This window comes from Propithecus coquereli, unplaced genomic scaffold, assembly GCF_000956105.1.
Source record: "Propithecus coquereli isolate 6110/MARCELLA unplaced genomic scaffold, Pcoq_1.0 Scaffold1, whole genome shotgun sequence".
Classification (NCBI taxonomy): Eukaryota; Metazoa; Chordata; class Mammalia; order Primates; family Indriidae; genus Propithecus; species Propithecus coquereli.
The window spans coordinates 12,722,631-12,742,671 of NW_012133857.1; the positions used below are offsets into that span (position 1 = coordinate 12,722,631).

General features: G+C 47.8%; 1 protein-coding gene across 1 annotated transcript in view; it reads right to left on the reverse strand.

Annotated features, from left to right (window-relative positions):
- Positions 1 to 673: 673 nt before the first annotated feature.
- Positions 674 to 20,041, reverse strand: part of TRAIP (TRAF interacting protein) — a 22,858-nt gene continuing 3,490 nt past the window's right edge. Inside the window, exons 2-15 of the mRNA XM_012647117.1 lie at positions 16,440 to 16,497; positions 15,824 to 15,907; positions 13,665 to 13,704; positions 12,933 to 13,060; positions 11,606 to 11,700; positions 10,983 to 11,096; positions 10,163 to 10,250; positions 9,467 to 9,556; positions 8,932 to 9,020; positions 3,700 to 3,855; positions 1,823 to 1,871; positions 1,396 to 1,545; positions 1,235 to 1,285; positions 674 to 1,010 (exon numbers count right to left, since the gene is read on the reverse strand). Of these exons, the coding sequence (XP_012502571.1) occupies positions 891 to 1,010; positions 1,235 to 1,285; positions 1,396 to 1,545; positions 1,823 to 1,871; positions 3,700 to 3,855; positions 8,932 to 9,020; positions 9,467 to 9,556; positions 10,163 to 10,250; positions 10,983 to 11,096; positions 11,606 to 11,700; positions 12,933 to 13,060; positions 13,665 to 13,704; positions 15,824 to 15,907; positions 16,440 to 16,497 (1,312 nt within the window). The 3' untranslated portion in view covers positions 674 to 890. The remainder of the gene's footprint in view (positions 1,011 to 1,234; positions 1,286 to 1,395; positions 1,546 to 1,822; positions 1,872 to 3,699; positions 3,856 to 8,931; positions 9,021 to 9,466; positions 9,557 to 10,162; positions 10,251 to 10,982; positions 11,097 to 11,605; positions 11,701 to 12,932; positions 13,061 to 13,664; positions 13,705 to 15,823; positions 15,908 to 16,439; positions 16,498 to 20,041) is intronic.

Sequence of the window (20,041 nt, forward strand, 5' to 3'; positions counted from 1 at the left end):
GGCTGGTAGCATTTAGAGGTGGGGAGAAAGGGAAAGTAGTGGTCACTGGTTATTTGTTGATTGCTGTTTGAGTTCTCTGTATCAACAGATGTTGGTTTACCCATTCACTTTCCTGTTTATGACCTTTGGGCTGTGCCCAGGTTAGAGACTGTGGAAAAAGCTGCAGTTATCTCATTCTTGCTAGAATCTCCCTGTGCCCTACGAGAGGGCACATGCCTGGGGATGGATCTGCTAGGTCTGCAGCTAGTTAATGTTCCTGCTTTAAAAAGTCATGCCACATACTCTAGTTTCTCTTCAGATTGTATAAATCTTTTGCCTTTTAAAAAGTCATGCCAAACAGTTTTCCAAAGTGTTGGTGCAAATTTACACTCTCAGAACCAGGAAGAAGAGATTCTATTTTTTTTTATTTCACATGAAAATTTTCCCCCAATCCCTTCTGCACCACCATCCCCCAGTTCCCAACCTGCTTGGTTCAGGCCATATCGAGCTGCAAGTCAGAGGCAGGCAGAAGCTCAGGCTGAGGCTACCTAAGAAGCCTCAAGCACTTTGGTCCATAGAGATAGTTAACAAGTGACCCTGGTCTCCAGAACCAGAAGGAGCCCAACCACATCTGATCATGGCTATAAACAGGAGCCTAGAACCAGGAGCAGGCCCTATTGTTAGGAATAATGAGCTGGTCATGTCAGCCCCCAAAGGTAGGTCCGGTATGGCAGAGATGGGGACAGGGTGAGGACAGGAAGAGCACAGTTTCTGGGCATCACTCTCACCCTCACCTGCTTGTTTGCCCTTGCTCCTAGGACTGGTCCTGGAGAAGGAACTATCCCCTAAAAATGCCCTGCCTGGCCAGTCCTTGGCATGAGTCTGGCCACTGCTCAGACTCACTGTTCTCACTACCACAGGAAGGTGTCCAGCTTGGCTTGGGAGGGAGAGTGTACTGTCTTCACTCCTACTCTCTGCCTAGCCTTGGCCTTGGGCTTAATGGGCAGTGGGCGGATCATAGCTGTGTCAGTCTGAAGGAGATGTCAAGGAAAAGGCTTGGAGAACAGACTGGAATGCAGGGCAGGAAAGGCTTACAGCTGAGCCAAGTGGGGTGGGCAGCCCTGCTACACTCAGCAAGGGCTGGCTCTGCACACCTGAGGCTGCTGGCACTGGCAGGCTGAGGTCTAGGGGTACAGGTGAGGCATGGTATGGGCTCCACAGCTCCAGTCAGCCCACTACAACAGAATAAGGATACAGGCTGGATGAATTTTGTCCGGCCTCCAAGCCCATCGAAGCCTGTCCTTACCTAGGACAGAAGGAAGAGATGAGTGGGCCAGGCTGATGGGCTAGGGGGACAGCTACCCAGCACCACCCCTGAAAGGGGTGGCACTTGCCACTGTGGGAAGTTATACTCACCACATCTTTGCTGCGACAGGACTCTGCTCTGGTCCTCTTGGGCTGTTTCTGGCCCAGCATGGCATTCCGGATGAAAACGGGGAAGGCACCAACCAGTTCCTCATCTGGCTCTCCTGCACAGCGCTGGCCACCCAGTGAGAGCTGGGACTCCTACAAGGGAGATCCCAGAGCCAGACTTGATGAGCCAGGTAACAGCAAAGGAGGGAAGGTAGTGGTGGTGGGACAAGATCGGAATCTCTGATGCCTCACTAGGAGGCAGGAAAGATAATGAATGGAGTCCCAAGGGTGGCCCCGAGGTATCTCGGTTCTGGCCCAAGAGTGAGAGGGCTCTGGCAAGATTCGAACCTCCCAGAAGTCCATCTTCAAGCCCAGTCCTGGCAAGGGTTAGATGGTGACTACCTGAGCTTCTTACCTGGGAAGTCCTTACCTGTTTGGAACATTTGGGTATCTTCTTGGGGATGTTCTGAACAGGAGAGCTACAAGAATGAAACATGAGGACAAGGAGTAGGTAAGCAAGATGTGAGGAGTACGTGAGCCACGCTCAGCACACAACCCCTGGGGAGTCCACGTGGCATGGCTGCTGATGCGCCTATGTTCTAGGCAGGCACTTCAGTGATCCCCACCCCAAGTGCAGTTCCGTGAACAGCTAGACAGCCACAGACAGCAGGGTGGTGGAGACAGGGAAGACTGGACCATGTCCAAATCTTATGGTTTCCACTCAGGGCCAAATTCCAATGTTATCCAAGTCCTTGGGCACCTCACCATGTCCCAGGCTCTACATGGGGCTGGGGAGCCCAATCGATTCACCACCCACAGGAAGAAAACCAGTCATGCCCTGATGGAAGCAGAAGGCATCTAATGAGCTCAGGCCTAGTCCTATCTGCCCAGAGAGGGGGCACTACCTCCACGAGACCCTCGGTAAATTAGCCTCCCAGTAAGGTAGTCCACAAAGTACTCTCAGAACACAGGGCCAGGCCATCTTCCTAGAGAATCGTGCAGGTAGGGTCTGGGGTAGAATAGAGCATGGCCCTACGCCCTGGCCTCCTACTCCCATCCCCAGAGCTGGACATTGTGTTTCCATCCAATTCCTGGGGACCCTAGCAGCTGGATATCCTCTCCTGGTATTTTCCCGGGTGGGTGGAAGGATGGGGATCGAGGGCTGACTCTATGGCTCCCCAAGCCATGAGGACAATAGTAGGATCAGGGCCTGCTGACTCTGAACTCCTCTGTTCCTACACCACAGCCTGTGGAGAGGCCATATGATGACCATGGAAAGACTCTCCATTTGCTGTGAGTCTGGCTCTGGGGAGGTGGAGCTGAGTTAAGGGCATCTTGGGCTCCCTTGCTCTCCCAGTAGGCCCTTGAGATGGTGGAAGTGTCTCTAAAAGGCCTAGCATCATGAAAACCCCAGGTGCCCACCTTCAAACTACACAGGTGAAGAAGAGGCAAGATGAGGAAGCCAGAGTCTGGAACAGGCACTGATAGGCTCCCTGACTACAGCCCATAGGCCCTAAGTTTGTCTCTCAGTGCTACTAGGCCTGGCCCTGTACTGTATGGGTTTGGGAGGGTGGATAGCCCAGCTGGCTTGTTCTCTTGCCCTTTTCCACCTCCACTGTCTAACATCTCAATTTCTTTCTCTCCTATCCAAAGTCTTTAATTAGGAGGAAACCTGCTCAGCCCCTGACCTCCCTTTACCTGAGTAGCATATACCTACATGTACAATTGAGTGTAGTCCTTGTCTCCACAGTGAATCAACTTGGCGGGCCTGGCCAAGGAGACAGTTTCCCTTTTCCCAGTTCTACTGTGCCTCTAGTGCAGGTCCCACTTGCCCCACTGTAACTCTAGATAGCTCCTCATGGCTGCCCCTGTGGGCTACGCCCTTGGGTGGTAGAGCCCTGGGATCTATGGTTTGAGATGGTCCTACCACAAGCATGGGACTTAGGGGCACAGAAGGGAAGAGGAAGTTCAGAGTCCCTGGCGCAGGACTCTGGTAGGCAGGCATTCAAGGTATTGAGAACAGCCTCCTCAACATCACCAGTCCAAACCCCTGCATTCTCTCTAACTCACATTCTAATACCTTTGCTTTGAAGGGTAATGGTGAGGATTAATGAGATAAGAGAAGGGTTTCGCACAGACTGAGTGGTCTGGAGAGGGAAGAAGAGGTGGCTAGAACCAAAGCCACAGCCAAGCCTAGGCAGCCCTCACTGCCCCATCAGCCACTCAGAGCTTTTAGTGCAAGGCCTACAGAGCTGTCTTAGCCATCCCCCTACCAGGCCATTGACAGTGCTATGGACTACCACTCACTGTGATTTCTCCAGGTGGAGCTTCTTGGAGTGGCCATGCTGGGAGCTGGAGGGCCGGGCAGGGGGGGTCTCCACATCAAAGGTAGCATTGAGATCAATCTCATCACTGAAGGATGGTGGGTGCAGCTTCGGGTTCAGCATCTCCACAGGAGCTGGGCTGAAGGCAGAGATGGCCTGGTTACTTGGGACCACAGTTGCTGACCAGAAGGATGATAGCCTCTCAAGCATCAGAGATAACTCAGCTCCCGTGTTCTGTAGCCCATTCCTGACTGACGGCCACTCACTAAGAAAGTCCTAATCTCTACAGAATAAATCATTTGGCTCAGTCCTTTACATAATCATGGGACCAGTGAAAGTCTGGAAGACAAGGAAGGAAGCAAGCGAAAACCCAGACAAAAACCAATGTATAAACAAAAGACTGCTGCCTTTGACCATGTAGCCTCGTTTCTCAGAATGCAATGCAAGAAGCCAGTCAGAGATGTCACTACAGGCTGATGTAGAGGGAAGTTCTCTGTCCCTCCCCCTGTGATGTTGCTACTTATCACAGCAAATGGTACCATATTAGAAACCATCAAAATAACTCTCCTAGGGGGCTAGCACGTCCATAAATTGAATATGATATAGGCATTAAAGTAGTGTTTCTGGAGAGCAAACATAGTTCTAGACCAGCCTGGGCAAAATAGCAAAACCCATATCTACGAAAAAATGAAAAATAGAAAGAGGAGACAGATTAGAAGGGAGCTGCCTGCACTGATATGGGTGGGTAAGCAACCCAGAAAGCCTGGACTATTTCTGCCTTTCCCTGGCCAGGCCCCTGGCAGCTCTACTTTCTTACTGGCTCGCAAGTAGAAATGAAGGCTGCACAAACACACTTCAAACCAACTCCAAGTTGGTTGCTTTTCTTCCTCTTCTGAGAACCACAGCATAAAGCAGCAGCCAAGGATTGCTTATGCCAACTTTTTTGCAGTATCCATTTATCAACCCTAGCAAGTCCAGACTCAGGTTAAGAAAGGTTAGGAACTCAAGAGGCAGGCAGGGTCTAGCTGAGTACACCCATTTTACCCTCCAGGTGGCTCAAGGAAGGACTTCTCACTACCATCCCCTCAGGCCTTGCCCAGTGCTGCCCAAGACACATGCTCAACCTTGGCTCAAGCCAAGCCAGTCTTCTTCACCTGCACCTCTTGGCCATCCACAACACTAAACTCAAAACTCAAGAGGTTCTCACAGTGCCTCCCTCAGCCCTCACACCCACATCTGATTCATATGGACACATTTCTTGTTCTCTCCAACTGTTCCCAGTATCATCTTCTTCCTTTGTGAGCTTGAAGCCTGTTTCCCTTATTGCCAGGGGTCCACTTTCTTTCCTTCTCACCTTCTGTCTATCCTACAAGGAAGAACCCAGGGCTCAGTGGCCTCTTTTACTGGCTGGGGGCCTAGATTGCAGCCCTCCTGAGGGATACTATCACCCTTGGGACACCTACCTATGGCCAATTTACAAGGCTTCATGCCAGAGGTCTCAGGAAGTAAGGCAAGACACTCAAAGTTCCCCTTACTAAAACAGAGGAAAGGCCGTGGGCAGACTCATTACCTGTGTAGCAGGGGCTCAGTCAATGTCTCCTCTTTTTATTTTTTCATATATGTGGGTATCGCTATTTTGCTCAAGCTGGTCTAGAACTCCTGGCCTCAAGTGATCCTCCTGCCTCAGCCTCCCAAAGTGCTGATTACAGCTGTGAGCCACCGTGCCCAGCCAGCATCTCCTATATGAACTCACGGATCCCTGGTAGCCTTATCCTAAGCAATGGCCTCCCCAACTCCCTCCAGCCCAGAGGTCAGGGGCCCTTAGGGGTGGTGGCTAAGTCCTCCCTAAAATGACAGGTGTGAAAGGTAATACTACTGCAACAAAATGGAAAGGGTAACCACCATCAGTTCCCAGAGATTTCCACAAAATTCTGGGGGAGAGAGCATGACTAGGAGATGGGAGACTGAAACAGCAGCCAGAACCCACAGGAGGGAGCTGCAAATGCAAGGAAGGACCTTACAGAAGCATTAAGCAGCCCTGAAAACTCAGGCACAGATAGCAGCCTTCAGTGATATCCTAGGAAAAGGTTTTATACTCCCTGCCTTGAGGCAGCTAGGGTTCTAAAGGTATTCAGCTCAATCATGTCTCCCAATCAGGCTGAGCTACCCTGAGCTAAGAAATGGAAGAGATTTTCCCAAACACACCAATCAAACCATGTACAGTGACCTAGGGCAGCCAATATTGGAGCTGACAGTAAAGCCTTCTGCATTCTGGGCTCAGGTAAGAGTTTCCAGCATGATGCCAGCTCACTGCACACTTCTTGCAAACCCTACCCATATAGGTTGCACTCCCAAGCAGCAAAGGACCACCAGGCATGGGAGGGGAGCCCAAGAGAAAGGCCCTGATGTACAAATATTGACTCTGAGACAAGCAGAAATGTGAGACCTTAAAACAAGAACAGTATGTTTTCCAAAAAGTGTACTCACAGAGCAAGAAAGAACACTTGCAAATTTAAAATATGATTGCTGATTCAGTCTTAAAAAGGAAAGAAATTCTGACAAATGCTCCAACATAGATGAACCTTGAAAACATTATGCTAAGTGAAATAAGTCAATTACAAAAGGACAAATATTATATGGTTCCACTTCTATGAGAATCCTAGAGTAGTCAAGGTTATAGGGACAGAAAGTAGATGGTAGTTGCACGGATTGGGGAGAGAGGAGAATGGGGAGCTATTGTTTAATGGGTAGAGTTTTGGTTTTAGAAGATAAAAAGTCCTGGAGATGGACAGTGGTGATGGTTGTACAGCAATGTGAATGTACTTAATGCCAGAATTGTATTTGAAAATGGTTACAATGGTGAATTTTATGTTATGTATATTTTACCACAATAAAAAATATTGCTGAAGGCTGGGAGCAGTGGCTCACGCCTATAATCCTAGCACTCTGGGAGGCCGAGGCAGGAGGATCACTTGAGGTCAGGAGTTCGAGACCAACCTGAGCAAGAGCGAGGCTCTGTCTTTACTCAAAATAGAAAAATTAGGCATGTGCCTGTAATGCCAGCTACTCAGGAGGCTGAGGCAGGAAAATCACCTGAATCCAGGAGTTTGAGGTTGCAGTGAGCTATGATGATGCCACTGAACTCTATTTGGGGTGACAGAGTAAGATCTATTAAAAAAAGAGAGAGAGAAAAAGAAATACTGCTGAAGTAAAAAGTTAAGAGATTTCTTGATTAAATTTTTTTTTCCTGAGACAGGGTCTTGCTCTGTCACCTGAGCTAGAGTGCAGTGGCATGATCATAGCTTGTTGCAACCTCAAACTCCTGGATTCAGGTGATCTTCCTGCCTCAGCTTCCCGAGTAGCTGGGAACACAGGCACGCACCACCACGCCCAGCTAATTTTTTCTATTTTTAGTAGAGACTGGGTCTTGCTCTTGCTCAGACTGGTTAAATTTCTTAATTTAAAAATTTCTTAAAAATTCCTCCTGGATGCCACATGGATTTCTCTGAACTGATCTGAATCCATCTCCAATGCATTCCAAGTAGTTACATTTTAAAAATTAGAGAATCATCAAAGTATCAAGAAATACCTAAAATTAAACCCCCCTAAATTACCTCAACACTGTGGTCTTATGGGGTCTTCATTTGTAGTGAAGCAGAAGTCTAAGAGGGTAGACATCAAGCTGGTGATTTGGTACCCCCTGGGCTGGAGTACAGGTTCAAGGAATCATCAGTGGGTGATGGGATAAAAATCAGAGGCATGTGCTCATCCCACCAGAGTGATGTTCCTCAGGCATCCCCAACAGTTTCCACTGTCCTTGGGATAAAATCTGTACTATAACGTTGGTCTACATAATCCCGTAGAGGTTTGGTCCACCTGCCGCCAGCCCTTCTCCTCCAAGGATACTCAGCTCAGTCAGGCCTCGGGGCTTTACACTTGCCATCCTCTCTGCCTAGACTGCTCTTCCTTCAGATCTGAGTGCTGGTTGAAGGAATGTGCCTAAAAATTGCAATATATCAGGAAAACAAGACTTCTTTCTGACCTATGCAGCAACATATCAGCTGTCACAGAAGAAAGGCAGAGGCAGGGTCTTTCAGGTCATTTGAAGTTTTAAGGCCCTTGCCATCAGAGTACAAAGACAACATAGCAAAGCTGCCACTGAGGAGTCGACAATTTTTTTTGTTTGTTCATTATATTAATAATTTAAAGATGTTTATTCTGAGATGAGTGTGTGTGACCAACAGCCAGAAGCAAATGTTTTCAAGAGGTTCTGAGAAAATGTGCTTGCAGCCCTGAATTTAGAACAGACTGTGCCTAGTTAAAAGAAGGGCTGGGTGTGTGTGGTGGCTCATGCCTGTAATCCCAGCACTTTGAGAGGCTGAGGCAGGAGGATTGCTTGAGGCCAGGAGTCTGAGATCAGCCTGAGCAACATAACAAGATGCCAACTTTACAAAAAAATTAAAAATTAGCTGGGCATGGTGGCATGGGCCTATAGTTCTAGCTACTCAGGAGCCTTTGGTGGGAGGATTATTTGAGCCCAGGAGTTTAGGCTGCAGTGAGATGTGACTGGGCCAAAGCACTCTAGCCTGGGCAACAGAGCGAGACCCTGTCTCTTACAAAAGAAAAAGAAAAAGATTAAAAAAGAAAACACTGGGTCATTGACAGGAGTTGTGTGTTTTCTGTCTGGGAACTTGCCAGGGTCCCTTGCAGGCAGGAGTTAGCCTTGAGGATGCTCTAATCTAGTCTGTTTCTGTGAAACATGCAGGAGCAGAAATGGATGCCCACTCCTACAGGTATACAAATTCCTCTTCCTCTTGGCTCCCTCTGCTGGCAGCTTTAAAGTACACATTCCTGGGACCAAGGGAATTATTAATATTTTAGAGTGGTTTCATATTTGTTTCAGAATTTGGGGCAGACAGATGCATGTGGTGAGCCACTCCATAAACAGAATGCCCCAAGATAGGTAGTGTTCCTGCCCCATTCTCAGATCGCCCCTAGGTCCTTTCTGGCCTTCTTTGGCCTCGCCTTGTCAGAGCCCAGAATTTGCCTCAAAGCTGCTTTCCAACTAAACCTTGGCTGGCTCCTGGGGCACGAGGTCCACAGACTTCAGGTCAATGAAGGCCACCGACTCCACCAAAGCCAGAAGGAGTAAAGACCCTAACGAGGGAGCTCTCCCAGCTTGTGACCCCTGCACCACGCCAGAGTGTCAACAAACCTCTCTAAAACCAGGCGGTTGACAGTGTCACTGGTCACCGGTGGCAAGATCAAGGTTTCCTGCAACATTTTTAGCTTCTTTTTCAGGCTCTTGGGGAAAGAAAGAGAAGAGTGTGAGACAAAGGCTGAGGCATCGAGTCCGGAGATAATGTAGAGGACATGAGCAGCATGCATGAAAGGCAGGTCCATTGGGAACAGAACAAGGCCTGAAACCCCAACATCAGGCTCAGGAGGCCAAGCCCACCAGGCTTTAGAACCCTTCTCTGGTAGAGCTCCTCCTCTGGTGACTAAGGACCTCAAGGATGCAGGTACAGACAGACTGTGAGGAAGACACATGGTGTTGTCTGCTTTTTGCCGAGGAGACCCAGGCTCTAGACCAGACCAGGGCCAAAGGGCATACCCTGACACAGGAGGATGCAAGGAGCCCAGAACCACCAGCATTGACTGGTGCACAGGCCCCTGTGCAGAGACAGCCCAGCCCTGCTCAGAGAGCATACAATCCCTTCATTCTCAATCAGGCCAAGGATATCCCTCACCGTGATTTCCTTGTCAGCACTCTGTAAGTCCTTCAGGGCCGACCTCAGCTCTAACTTGGCCTGATCCAACTCAGAGTAGACTGTCTGCAACTGTAAGAAAGTGTAGGGAGTAAAGGAAAAGCCAAGTGGTGACCATGTGCCCTGTCCCCACCTGGCTACCCAGTGCATGGTCCAGGTAGCCTAGAGTCCAGAGAGACTGGGGGTATAGGAAGAGATCTCAACTCTCTGAGGATAGGCTTCAGTCCGGCAAAGCACATCTGGAGCTACCCATTTGGAGCTACAAATGCTGCTTCCTACACCCTGCAGCCCATGGATGCACCATGCAGAAGTAAAAGCAGCTGTGCTGACCAAATCAAGTCCTAGGAGCTCTCCTATTCCAGGCCTAGTACAAAAACAGGCCTTTGAAGCTGTCACATTTGGGGGCTGTGCTCTCCATCCTGCCCAGGAGCCAGGAAGAGCAGAGGGGATATGAGTATGCATGTGTTGGAGGGAATACCTCCATGATCTGCTACCTCAAGTAGACAAGCCACATAGACAATGCCCAGTAAGGACCAGTAATCAGTCTCTGTAAGTCATCTGACAGCCCCATGGAGTCAGCTGTGCCATCAGGTCTCATCGCCTTGCTCAGGAGACCTGAGTGAGCATGGGGAAAGGTAAGCCACCTCTCCCTTCACCCTCTGCTCCCCACTAAGTTACCTTACTTCTGGAGGAAAACAAGTCCTTCTTCAGCTTGTCAGCCAGCTCCCCTGAGGCCTTCCGTGCCTCTTTCAGATTCTCATACTCTCTGCAAAGTGGCCATTAAAAGAGAAGCCAGAACAGAACACCCCATAGGTCAGACTGAGCCACAGCACCAACCTAACACAAAGCACCACCCAAACCCTCAGCTCATTCTCATTCCTACTTTGATATCTGAGTCCAACAGGGGCCAGGTGGTGCTGTGGAGGGGACTGCACAGAATGCATGGAGGTGACTCTGTTCCCTGCCTGTCCTATAGGCACTGGTGACTTAAGAGGTTGTGCAGGAAGCTCCAGCCTCACTAGGGGGCCCCCTTTACCATCTGGTCCTACATGAGGCATCTTGGACCCTCTGTGCCTGTCAGCCAAGCAGCCCCCCTTCCTGCCAACCTCACTCCCACCACAGAGAAGAATGCAAGCAAAGTTTGATTCAAGCCAGGCAGGGTCAGTAATAGTGCTGATACCATGATGGGGCTTAGCTCAGAGGGCTATATCAACTCCCTTGGAAACAACACTTAAAATTCACACTCGATTCTCTTAACAACCCTGTGAGGCAGGTCTATTTCTATCTCCACTCAGGAAGCAGGAGGGTTAGAGAGGCCAAGAAACTGGCCCCAGGCCATATAGCTGATGAGAGGTAGAGTCACGGTTCAAACTGCAGCAGCATGGTTCCAGAGCTTGCCCCTTGACTCCATCTGCTTTACAAGAGATGGGCAGCAGTGGCATGGCTAGGGCCCCATGGCCTAGCTCCTGGGCTTGTTGAGAGGGGCCAGAGTACATACTTCTTGAGGGACACGCAGTACACAGCCAGCTGCTCCACCGCTGACTGTCCCACACCCATGTTTCGGATCATCTCCTCCACCTCAGGCCGCTGGCTCTGGAGTAGGAGCTCAATCCTGAAAAACATACCGGCCCACAGCATTTGAAATCTGGAGGCTGATGGGTAGGCACCCAGTACAGTTCTGCCTTCCTTTGCTGCTGTTGCTATGGTAACAGTCTCGGCTGCTAGGATGTTTTAGCAGGTGGGTGTGCCCAAGGAAAAGCCCCATAGCAAAGCTAAGCACAGCTCCAGGGATGCTGTGAGAAAGAAAAGGTGCTGACAGAGGGCCTCAAGGTCAGGGATTTCCCGGAGAGAGAATCCTGGAAGCAAAGACCTGCCAGGTCATCTGGCCATAAGCAACAGATAGGGAGGAATATAGCAAGGCCCCCCATAGTAAGTGGGAGTCCACAGAAGCTAAGCAAGACTTGTGCCCATCCATATCTGGCTGGCCTCAGCCCTCCATGGCCTACAGAGATTTGAACCACATAGGCGACCCAACCTCACTCCCTGCTGCAGTCCTAAGAGCTGTACCCCCTGGGGGCCCTAGGTACAAAGATGCAGTGCAGAAGTCAGTTCCAAACTCACTGCTCCATGGTCTTCATCTTGCTCCTGAGTCGGCGGGCCTCCTCCCGGGCTTGTTTGGTCTCATCCTGTTGCTGCTCCAAGTACTTCATTTGCTTCTGAAGAACAAATACGCACATACCAGAAGCCATAGCTAAAGTCACTGGGAAAACTTCACTCTATAACTATCTGTACCTCATCTTTTGAAAATGCTGATAACCATGTGTTCCCAAACCCCAGGATGTAAGGTTACTGGGCCCCACTCTGGCTTGTACTTTTTCTGCTAAGAGGCTCTGGGCCAGCTGCTTCCTCACCTCCCTGCCTGCTTACTCCTGAGATGTCTTACCATAGGCACAGCCCACTACCAGCATCTACAGACTTGTTGTGAGCTGCCAAAGTTCAGTGATCTGGGCCTTGTGGTACATGTTGTGCAGGTAACTAAAGAAGTCCACAGCACAAACCCAGGCTTCACCATCCACCATCCAGACCCGTGAACAGTTGCCAAGATAGGAGAACTGAGCCGGGGTCAGCTGGCTAGGCTGCCCTCGGCATAAGACCACTCCATCTCTGACCTGAGAATGCCATCAGAGACTCCTGTTCTGCAGCCAGGTGCTAGTTTGCTCCCTCCCACTAGTTAGGCCATGTGATGTGGCCCAGCCTCCAAGCAGAAACAGAGACAATAAATATCCTGGGGCCTTGTCTGTTCATAAGAATGGCTCTCTTTCCCTTTCGAATGACATCCAGCAAGGATTGCTCCTGACTACAAGACCAGAATATCAATCATGGGTTCAGATCAATCGCCTCATGCCCCTTGGATAGCAAGAGGCTCACCAACCCAGGCTGATACAAAATTCATCTGGGTCTAGGGCTGTTTGCTCTGCAGGCTTTGATCTGCCCGGTCAGCTCAGCACAGCCGACTTCAAAGGCCCTTGCTCTTCCCTGGGATGCTGTTTGATCTGGCTCCAGAGAGCAGCCCAGCCAAGGACTGGAGTGCTAATGGAAGGTTCTTCAAGCTGGCCTCACCAGTGGAGTATGAACCACTTTTGGAAACATGGCCCAGCCTCACTGAGGTCTTAGTTGAGCATCCCCTCTGTGAAGTGCTGGGAAGGCCTTGTCTCTCCAAACTACTGAGTACAAAATCCACAAGCACAGTCAATATGGCCCTTTTCTTATGGGTTGGATGGGTATAGTATGGAAGGACTTGGGGAAGAAGTAATCTGCCTCCATTTCGCAACTGCACAAACCAAGGTATTGACTGAGGCAGAACCAGAAAATAAGCCCAGAATGTTGAGCCGAGGACAAGAGCTATATCTGCCCCCGAACTCTGTGCCCACAAGACCAGAGGACCCACTTTGAGTGTGGAGCACAGCATCTCAGCCTTGTCTAAAGCCTGCTGAAGAGATTCCACAGTGGCGTTGCGTTCTTCCAGTGTGTCCCGCAGAGTGTCGATGATGGCCTGGCTATCCCGTTTCTCCTTCTCTGGAACAGGGGTGAAGGGTGGGGGAGAGAGAGGTCCATCCATCCATTAGCATGAGAACCTGGGCCCTTGGGTACTAGCACCTCATCCCTGAGCCAGGTAAGAAACAAGGCTTAGGCCAGAAAGTTAGATAGCCCAATTCCCTCTCTGGCATACACCAAACAAGGGAAGCTAAGCCAGAGCCTTCATTCAGGCACAAACCCTATTTTTGCTGCTTGAACTACTTGGGAAAAGATTTTACTGTTTGACCCTCCCATGGTTCTAATTAGTTCATCATCCCAGAACTCAAGGAGGTTCTAGCCAAACTCAGCAGCTGAGCCCTCTCCTGAAGACACTCTGTCCCACTAGGTGGCCCCCTCCCAGCCTGGGTCCTGGGCAAGAAGCTGCAGACAGAGAGAAGAGGCTCACCTGGTCTAGGTGGACAGCTTCAGTCACCTCCCTTTCCTCTCTTTTTCTGCCAGTCCCGAGAGCTAGCAGGACTCTTGGACATAAAAAGCAGGAAGAGCTCCTGGCTCTGCCAAAGGGTTAGATGCCTTCCTCCTAGGGCTCCTCCCTCTAGCATCTAAGTCAGGGGCTTCCCAGGGCCCCTGTCTCTTGCTAACTTACCTTTCTGAGAAAGCTGGGCTCTGATATTGTCCAGTTCATTCTGTAAGGCAATACCCACAATAAGCAGCAGGAAAGTATCACAGCTGATCTCCACATGGCCTCCCATAAGGCTGTGGGGAGCCCCAGGATTGAATAATGAGGCCTGTAGGTCTAGGGAGGCATGGATCCTGCTGAATTTCAAGGCCAAGCTAAGCTAACAACGAAGAGATAAGCATTACTTTATAAGCATTTATTTTATGTGGCTTTTTGAAAAACAGGTAAGATGGAGAAAAAAAAAAAATCTCAGGAGCGAGGCCCCAGGACAGAGAAAGGAACAGAATAGTGGCAAGGGAAGTAAAGTTGAGACCACGTGATCAGTTTCAACAGCAGAGGCTTCCATCACTTCCTTGGCCTCATTCTCTGTGCTGGCCTCATTCTCTCTGGGCATCAGCTGCACTTACCAGGAACAGAGAATAGGAATGGCCAAGGACCTTGGGCCACCACTCCTTCCCTCCACCCTGAATCCTGCCTGCTTCACAGTCTACCTCTTTTCCAAGCTCTAAGCTGGCTCGGTATCTGTACTAGAAACCTTCCAGCCTCAGAATCCAATAGAGGTGGGTAAACCAGGACAGCTTTGTAGCCCTGGATGAAACCTCACATGGGTGAGGCTCTTAACCAGACTGTTGTGAGGGTCAAGAGAGCCTCTCAAAGCCCTTGCATATGTTCCAGAGCCACTGAGAGTCAGTCAGTGGTGATTCAGTCAGTCACAGAATCACTGAGAGGCTGGGGCAGAAGTGAACCCAGCTCCCATTCAAGAGCCTTAGAGAACTCAACATCCCTATGGGCAAAAGAGGTTTCTACTCTATAACCAGGAAAACCAAGGTTTTGCAGAACTAAAACACTTGACCAAGGGTCCACAGTGGTATCTCGATGGAATCCAGGCAAACCTTACTCTAGATCTCCCTTGTAAGGTGAACACAAGACTCAGAATTTCATGAGTGACCAATACTAAGGCCCAGGCCTAGCAGGTGGCCTCTGCTGTCAAACTCTAACCAGGACTCTGGAGGCAGGAGCTTCTGGTGGTGTGGCTGGTTAGTGTAGGCTGAATAGCTGGGAATGGAAGTGGTGGGTAAGGAAGGGCATGCAAGGGCTGCCTGAGAACAGACACCAGCCCAAGGCTGCTGCATCACTACCCATAGTCCCCTGGCTCCTTTCACACCCCAGCAGGGGCTTCCAAGCCCTTGCTCCAAACTACTCAAGATGTTGCCTACCTGTCTCACATATCTGGCTTTGAAAGACAGAAAAAAGGAAAGCAACAAAGGAAGCTGCCTTTGTTGCTTTCATCACAGGGAGGACACCACTTAAAACTGGGAGTTGTTACCATGACGATGAACATGCTGGCTCTATGCACAAAAGCTCCTTGTTCTTGAAGTGCTGAGGTTCCAAGGACGTCATGATACCCTAGGGCCAGGGCCAAATGAACTCTGATCTGACAGATGCCCAGAAAATTAACTCTCAGAGTCCAGGGATCATTTGTGAACCCCAATCCAACTTCCTCAAGAGCTTTCTGCCAATCCAGCCTCCTCATGCACAAAGAAAGCTAAATTTTAGATTTGGAAGGGAAGCAGAAGTATGGGAGGGAACTCCCCTGCAATGTGGGTTTCCACCTGGGCAAATCTTTATTCCAGAGGCTCTGCCCTTATTCCTGGTCTGGGGAAGGCCTAGGCATCTGACTTTATACCAAGCTCCTCAGGCAATTTTGAGGCATAGCCAGGTTAGGGAACAGTGGGTCCACAAATCTTCCCTGGCTGGGGAGTGAAAGAGTTTTCTCATCTGTCACTAACTGTCCCAGCAACAAAGTGGAGTAGGTAGGATGACTGTAGGTCCTCTGAAAGGTGAGGGGACCTCCAGAGAGGCACTCTGCACTTTGGTTGGAATTGCCCTGAAATCTCAAGGGAGGGTTCACAGTCAAGCAACCCCCTTTTTCCCTTACAGTGTATTTCTCTGATGACTGTGTCTCATCACTAGTCCTCTGCTCTCCTTGCCCCTGCCTTGAAATCTCTACCAAGTCTCCCCTCCACACCCCCATCTCCAAATTCTAACCACCCTGCTTGTGTAGGAGTAGAAAGTAAACTCCCAGAGGACTTGGGTTTAAGTGGAATCAGATAAATTCTGGGTACCTTTAAGAATTCTGCATCCAAGACATTCTCCTCCTCCTGGGCAACATCAAAGAAAAGCTTATTGATGATGGTTCTTTTGCCAACCTGGATGGGAGAACAAGATAAAGTATGACTGTGGAGCTGGGTCGCAGGCAAGGGGGACAGGGTTGTACACGGGTCTGACTGCTTGCCTGACATGCATGCCAGGCCTGTTTTCAGGCCTAACCTTTCAAAGCACATCCTTTGGAGTCGGAAGACCTCTTCACCCCTGCAGGTACCCTAAGCTGGGGCTTCTGGTTTGGTGGTTGCTAAAGTTGAGTTACTGCAGACCCATATGGTGAGTGTTCAAAAGACACCCAACTCTAGGTGCTGGGGCACTGAGGAAAAGGCATTGAGGGAGGCCAAATCCACCCAAGTGAAAACTGCCCTAGGCAACAAGTCCATCTTTCAGCTCTTCATGGGTGTAAGTAGGCCTCCCAAGTAACTCAACGGCACAAGTGAGGCCCAACTGGCTTCAAATCAGGAGGGTCCAAAAAGATCAGAGATATTTCTCAACTTCAGAGACCTTTCCACATTCCTACTCCCTAATAAAGAAAAGATGTCTTCAGCTAAGGTGATCCCACCCCAGCACCCTCACCTGGATTCGGCACTGTGGACAGGTCCGACTTGGTGCTGTCTCGAACCACTGAATTAGGCTGGAATGAAAAGCAGAACAACAGACTGATGAGCCCTAGCTTGGTTGGAGACACAGGCCAGGCAGTCACTCTGACCACAACAGGATCTGTCCTGCTCTTCCTTGATCCAATGCCTTCCTGCACAGGAGGGTAGAACCACAGGCAGTTACAGTACTTCCTGCAAGGCCTGACTGGTACTCAGCACTCAGACCAACTGGCCCTTTTTTTGGCCCTGTTGGCTTGGCCAGAAGCTGTTCTTCTGGCAACCTTTTGGGTTTTGACAGAGGGGAGGAGGGTGACAGTCAAAGCCCAGGGTCCCTCAGAGATGGGGACTCTGATAATATTCCCACTTTAAGCTGGGACCCTAAAGGCTATACTTTCAAGGTAAGAGCCAACTAGAAATAAAAGTAAGTAGTGGTAAAGGCAAAACATAGCTCAGTTTTGCATCATTTGGGTGGTCCATCAAAGTTCAAGCCTTAAACTTTAATTAAGGTAATCTCCTACTAGTGGACTCCCCCAGTCCCATGGACCAGGGAGTAATAAAGTCCTCTCTGGAAGATGATACCATTATCTTAGGCCTCAAATATTACTATGAATGATTTTTTAAATACCATGTACAGTATATAATCAAAGCTAACCAGGCACAATGGGATACTACACAGCAAGGAGAAGGAATGAGTCTACAGCTAAGAACAATATTATGGATGAATCACAAAAACATAACATTGAGGAAGAGAAGCCAGACATAAAAGTAAATTTTGGCTGGGCACAGTGGCTCTCGCCTATGATCCTAGCATTCTGGGAGGCTGAAGTAGGTGGATTGCTTAAGCTCAGGAGTTTGAGACCAGTCTGAGCAAGAGTGAGACCCTCATCTGTACTTAAATTAGAAAAAAATTAGCAGGGCAACTAAAAATGGAAACAAAAAATTAGCCAGGTGTGGTGGTGCACGCCTGTAGTCCCAGCTGCTTAGAAGGCTAACGCAGGAGGATCACTTGAGCCCAGGAGTTTGAGGTTGCTGTGAGCTAGGCTGACGCCACGGCACTCTAGCCTGGGCGACATAGTGAGAATTTGTCTCAAAAAAAAAAAGTAAATTTGGTATGATTTACATAAAGTAAAAAAGTAGGCAAAATTTCGTCTATGCTCTCGAAGTCAAGATAGTAGTTACCTTTATGTGGGGAAGGAGAGCAGGTTGGTAGGGGTGGTTGGAAGAGCATATAAGGTTTCTTGAGCTGATAATATTCTATTCTTGATCTGAATTCTGACTGCGTGGGTATGGTCAGTTTGTGAAAATTCTACAAGCCATACACTTATTATAAGTATACTTTTCTGTACCTATCTTATACTTCAATTTAAAAAAATTTTTAAAGTAAACAGGCACAAAAGGAAGAAAGCACTGTGAGCACATCACCCAAAGAACATGTCCACAAATACTTCAAGTATTGGAATTGTCAGACAGATCAAACATATTATGCTAAAGAAATAAAAATCAACCTTGAAAATATCAGCAGAGAATTAGAAACTAAAAGATGACATAGCAGAATTTAGAAAGAACCAAACAGAAATCCTAAAGCTGGCCAAAATTATGAAGTCAGTGGATGAGGGTAAGAGCAGTTTAAACACAGGCGAAGAATTAGTAAACTTAAAGGTAGGTCAGAGGAAGGAAACATTGAGAATGAAAAAGATGGGAAAATATAGAAGGGATGATAGGAGACATAGAAGATACTCTGAGGTCTAGCAACACATATATTAGTAATTGCGAGTTCCAGAAAGACAAGTGTAGGTAGAATGATGCCACTACATATATACAATGGAATATTATCCAGCCTTAAAAGGAAATGAAATTGTGAAACATGCTACAAGCAATATGGATGAACATTATGCTAAATAAAATAAGCTAGTCACAAAAGGACAAATATTGTGTGATTCTACTTAGAGTAGTCAGAGTCATAAAGACAGAAAGTAGAATGGTGGTTGCTAGGGGCTTGGGATAAGAAACAACTGGTAGCTACTGTTTTATGGGTACAGAGTTTCAGTTTGGGAAGATGAAAATGTTTTGAAACTAGTGGTGATGGTGGCACAATAATGTGAATGTATTTAATGCCCCTGAATTGTATATCCAAAATTGTTAAAATTGTAATTTTTATGGTGCATATTTTACCACAATTTTAAATAAGTGAGAAACTACATCATATCCACTAGGATGGCAATTATCAAAAAGATGGAAAAATGACAAGTGTTGTCAAGAATATGGAAAAATAGGAACCCTCATGTATTTCAGTGGGAATTTAAAATGGTGCAGCTGCTGTGGAAAACAATATGACAGGGCCTCAAAAAGTCAAATACAGAATCATGTCTCAGCAATTCCACTCCTAGGTACACATCCAAAAGAACTGAATGCAGGGACTCAAACAGATACCTGTATACTAATGTCTCACCAATGTTCATAGCAGCATTATTCATAGTAGACCCAAGGTCTATCAACAGATGAGAAGATAAAAAAAATGTATCTCCATACATACAATTAAATATTAGCCATAAAATGGAAAGAAATTCTGACACATGCTATAACACAGATGAACCTTGAAAACATTACACTAAGTGAAATAAACTAGACTCAAAAGGACAAATATTGTATGATTTCACTTATGTGAGGTAACTGATGAGAAAATTTATAGAAATAGAAGGTAAAATAGAGGTTCCCAGGAGCTGGGGAGAGAGGGAAATTGAGAATTATTGTTTAATGGGTACAGTGTTTCTGTTTGGGATGATGGAAAAAATCTGGAAATAGTGCTGATGGTTACACACATTGTAAATGTACTTAATGCCACTGAATTCTACACTTAAAAATGGTTAAAATGGTAAATTTTATGTTATATACATTTTACTACAATAAGAAAAAAAGGTGGGGGTGGATAATATAGGCCATTCTGAGTAGTAAAATAAATAATAGTATTGAATCATAACACAAGGAATAAAACAGGCATCTATGAATCCATACTGATTTAAATAATGACTGAATAAACAAATGGAGAAGGGACAAATCTACCTTACAGAAGAATTCCAAATAACCTATCTAGATATTAACCCCTCCAGAAGGTGGAGCTTAAGTCCTTTCTACTTAAGTGTGAACTAGACCTAGTGACTTGGTTCCAAAGAACAGAATATTGAAAGAGAAAAATAACTTTACAGTGGAAAAACCTGGCAGACACCACCTTAACCAAATGATCAGGTTAATATCACCAGTCATGTAAATGATGTCATGTATCCCCAATAAGATGCAATGAGAAGAGCACCTCATGTCTGTGATATTCTTCCCAAGAACTATAACCCCAGTCTAAACATGACAAAACATAAGACAAACCCAAATGGAGGCCAGGCATGGTGGCTCACGCCTGTAATCCTAGCACTCTGGGAGGCCGAGGCGGGTGGATCGTTTGAGCTCAGGAGTTCGACACCAGTCTGAGCAAGAGCAAGACCCCATCTCTACTAAAAATAAAAAGAAATTATCTGGACAACTAAAAATACATAAAAAAATTAGCCAGGCATGGTAGCACATGCCTGTAGT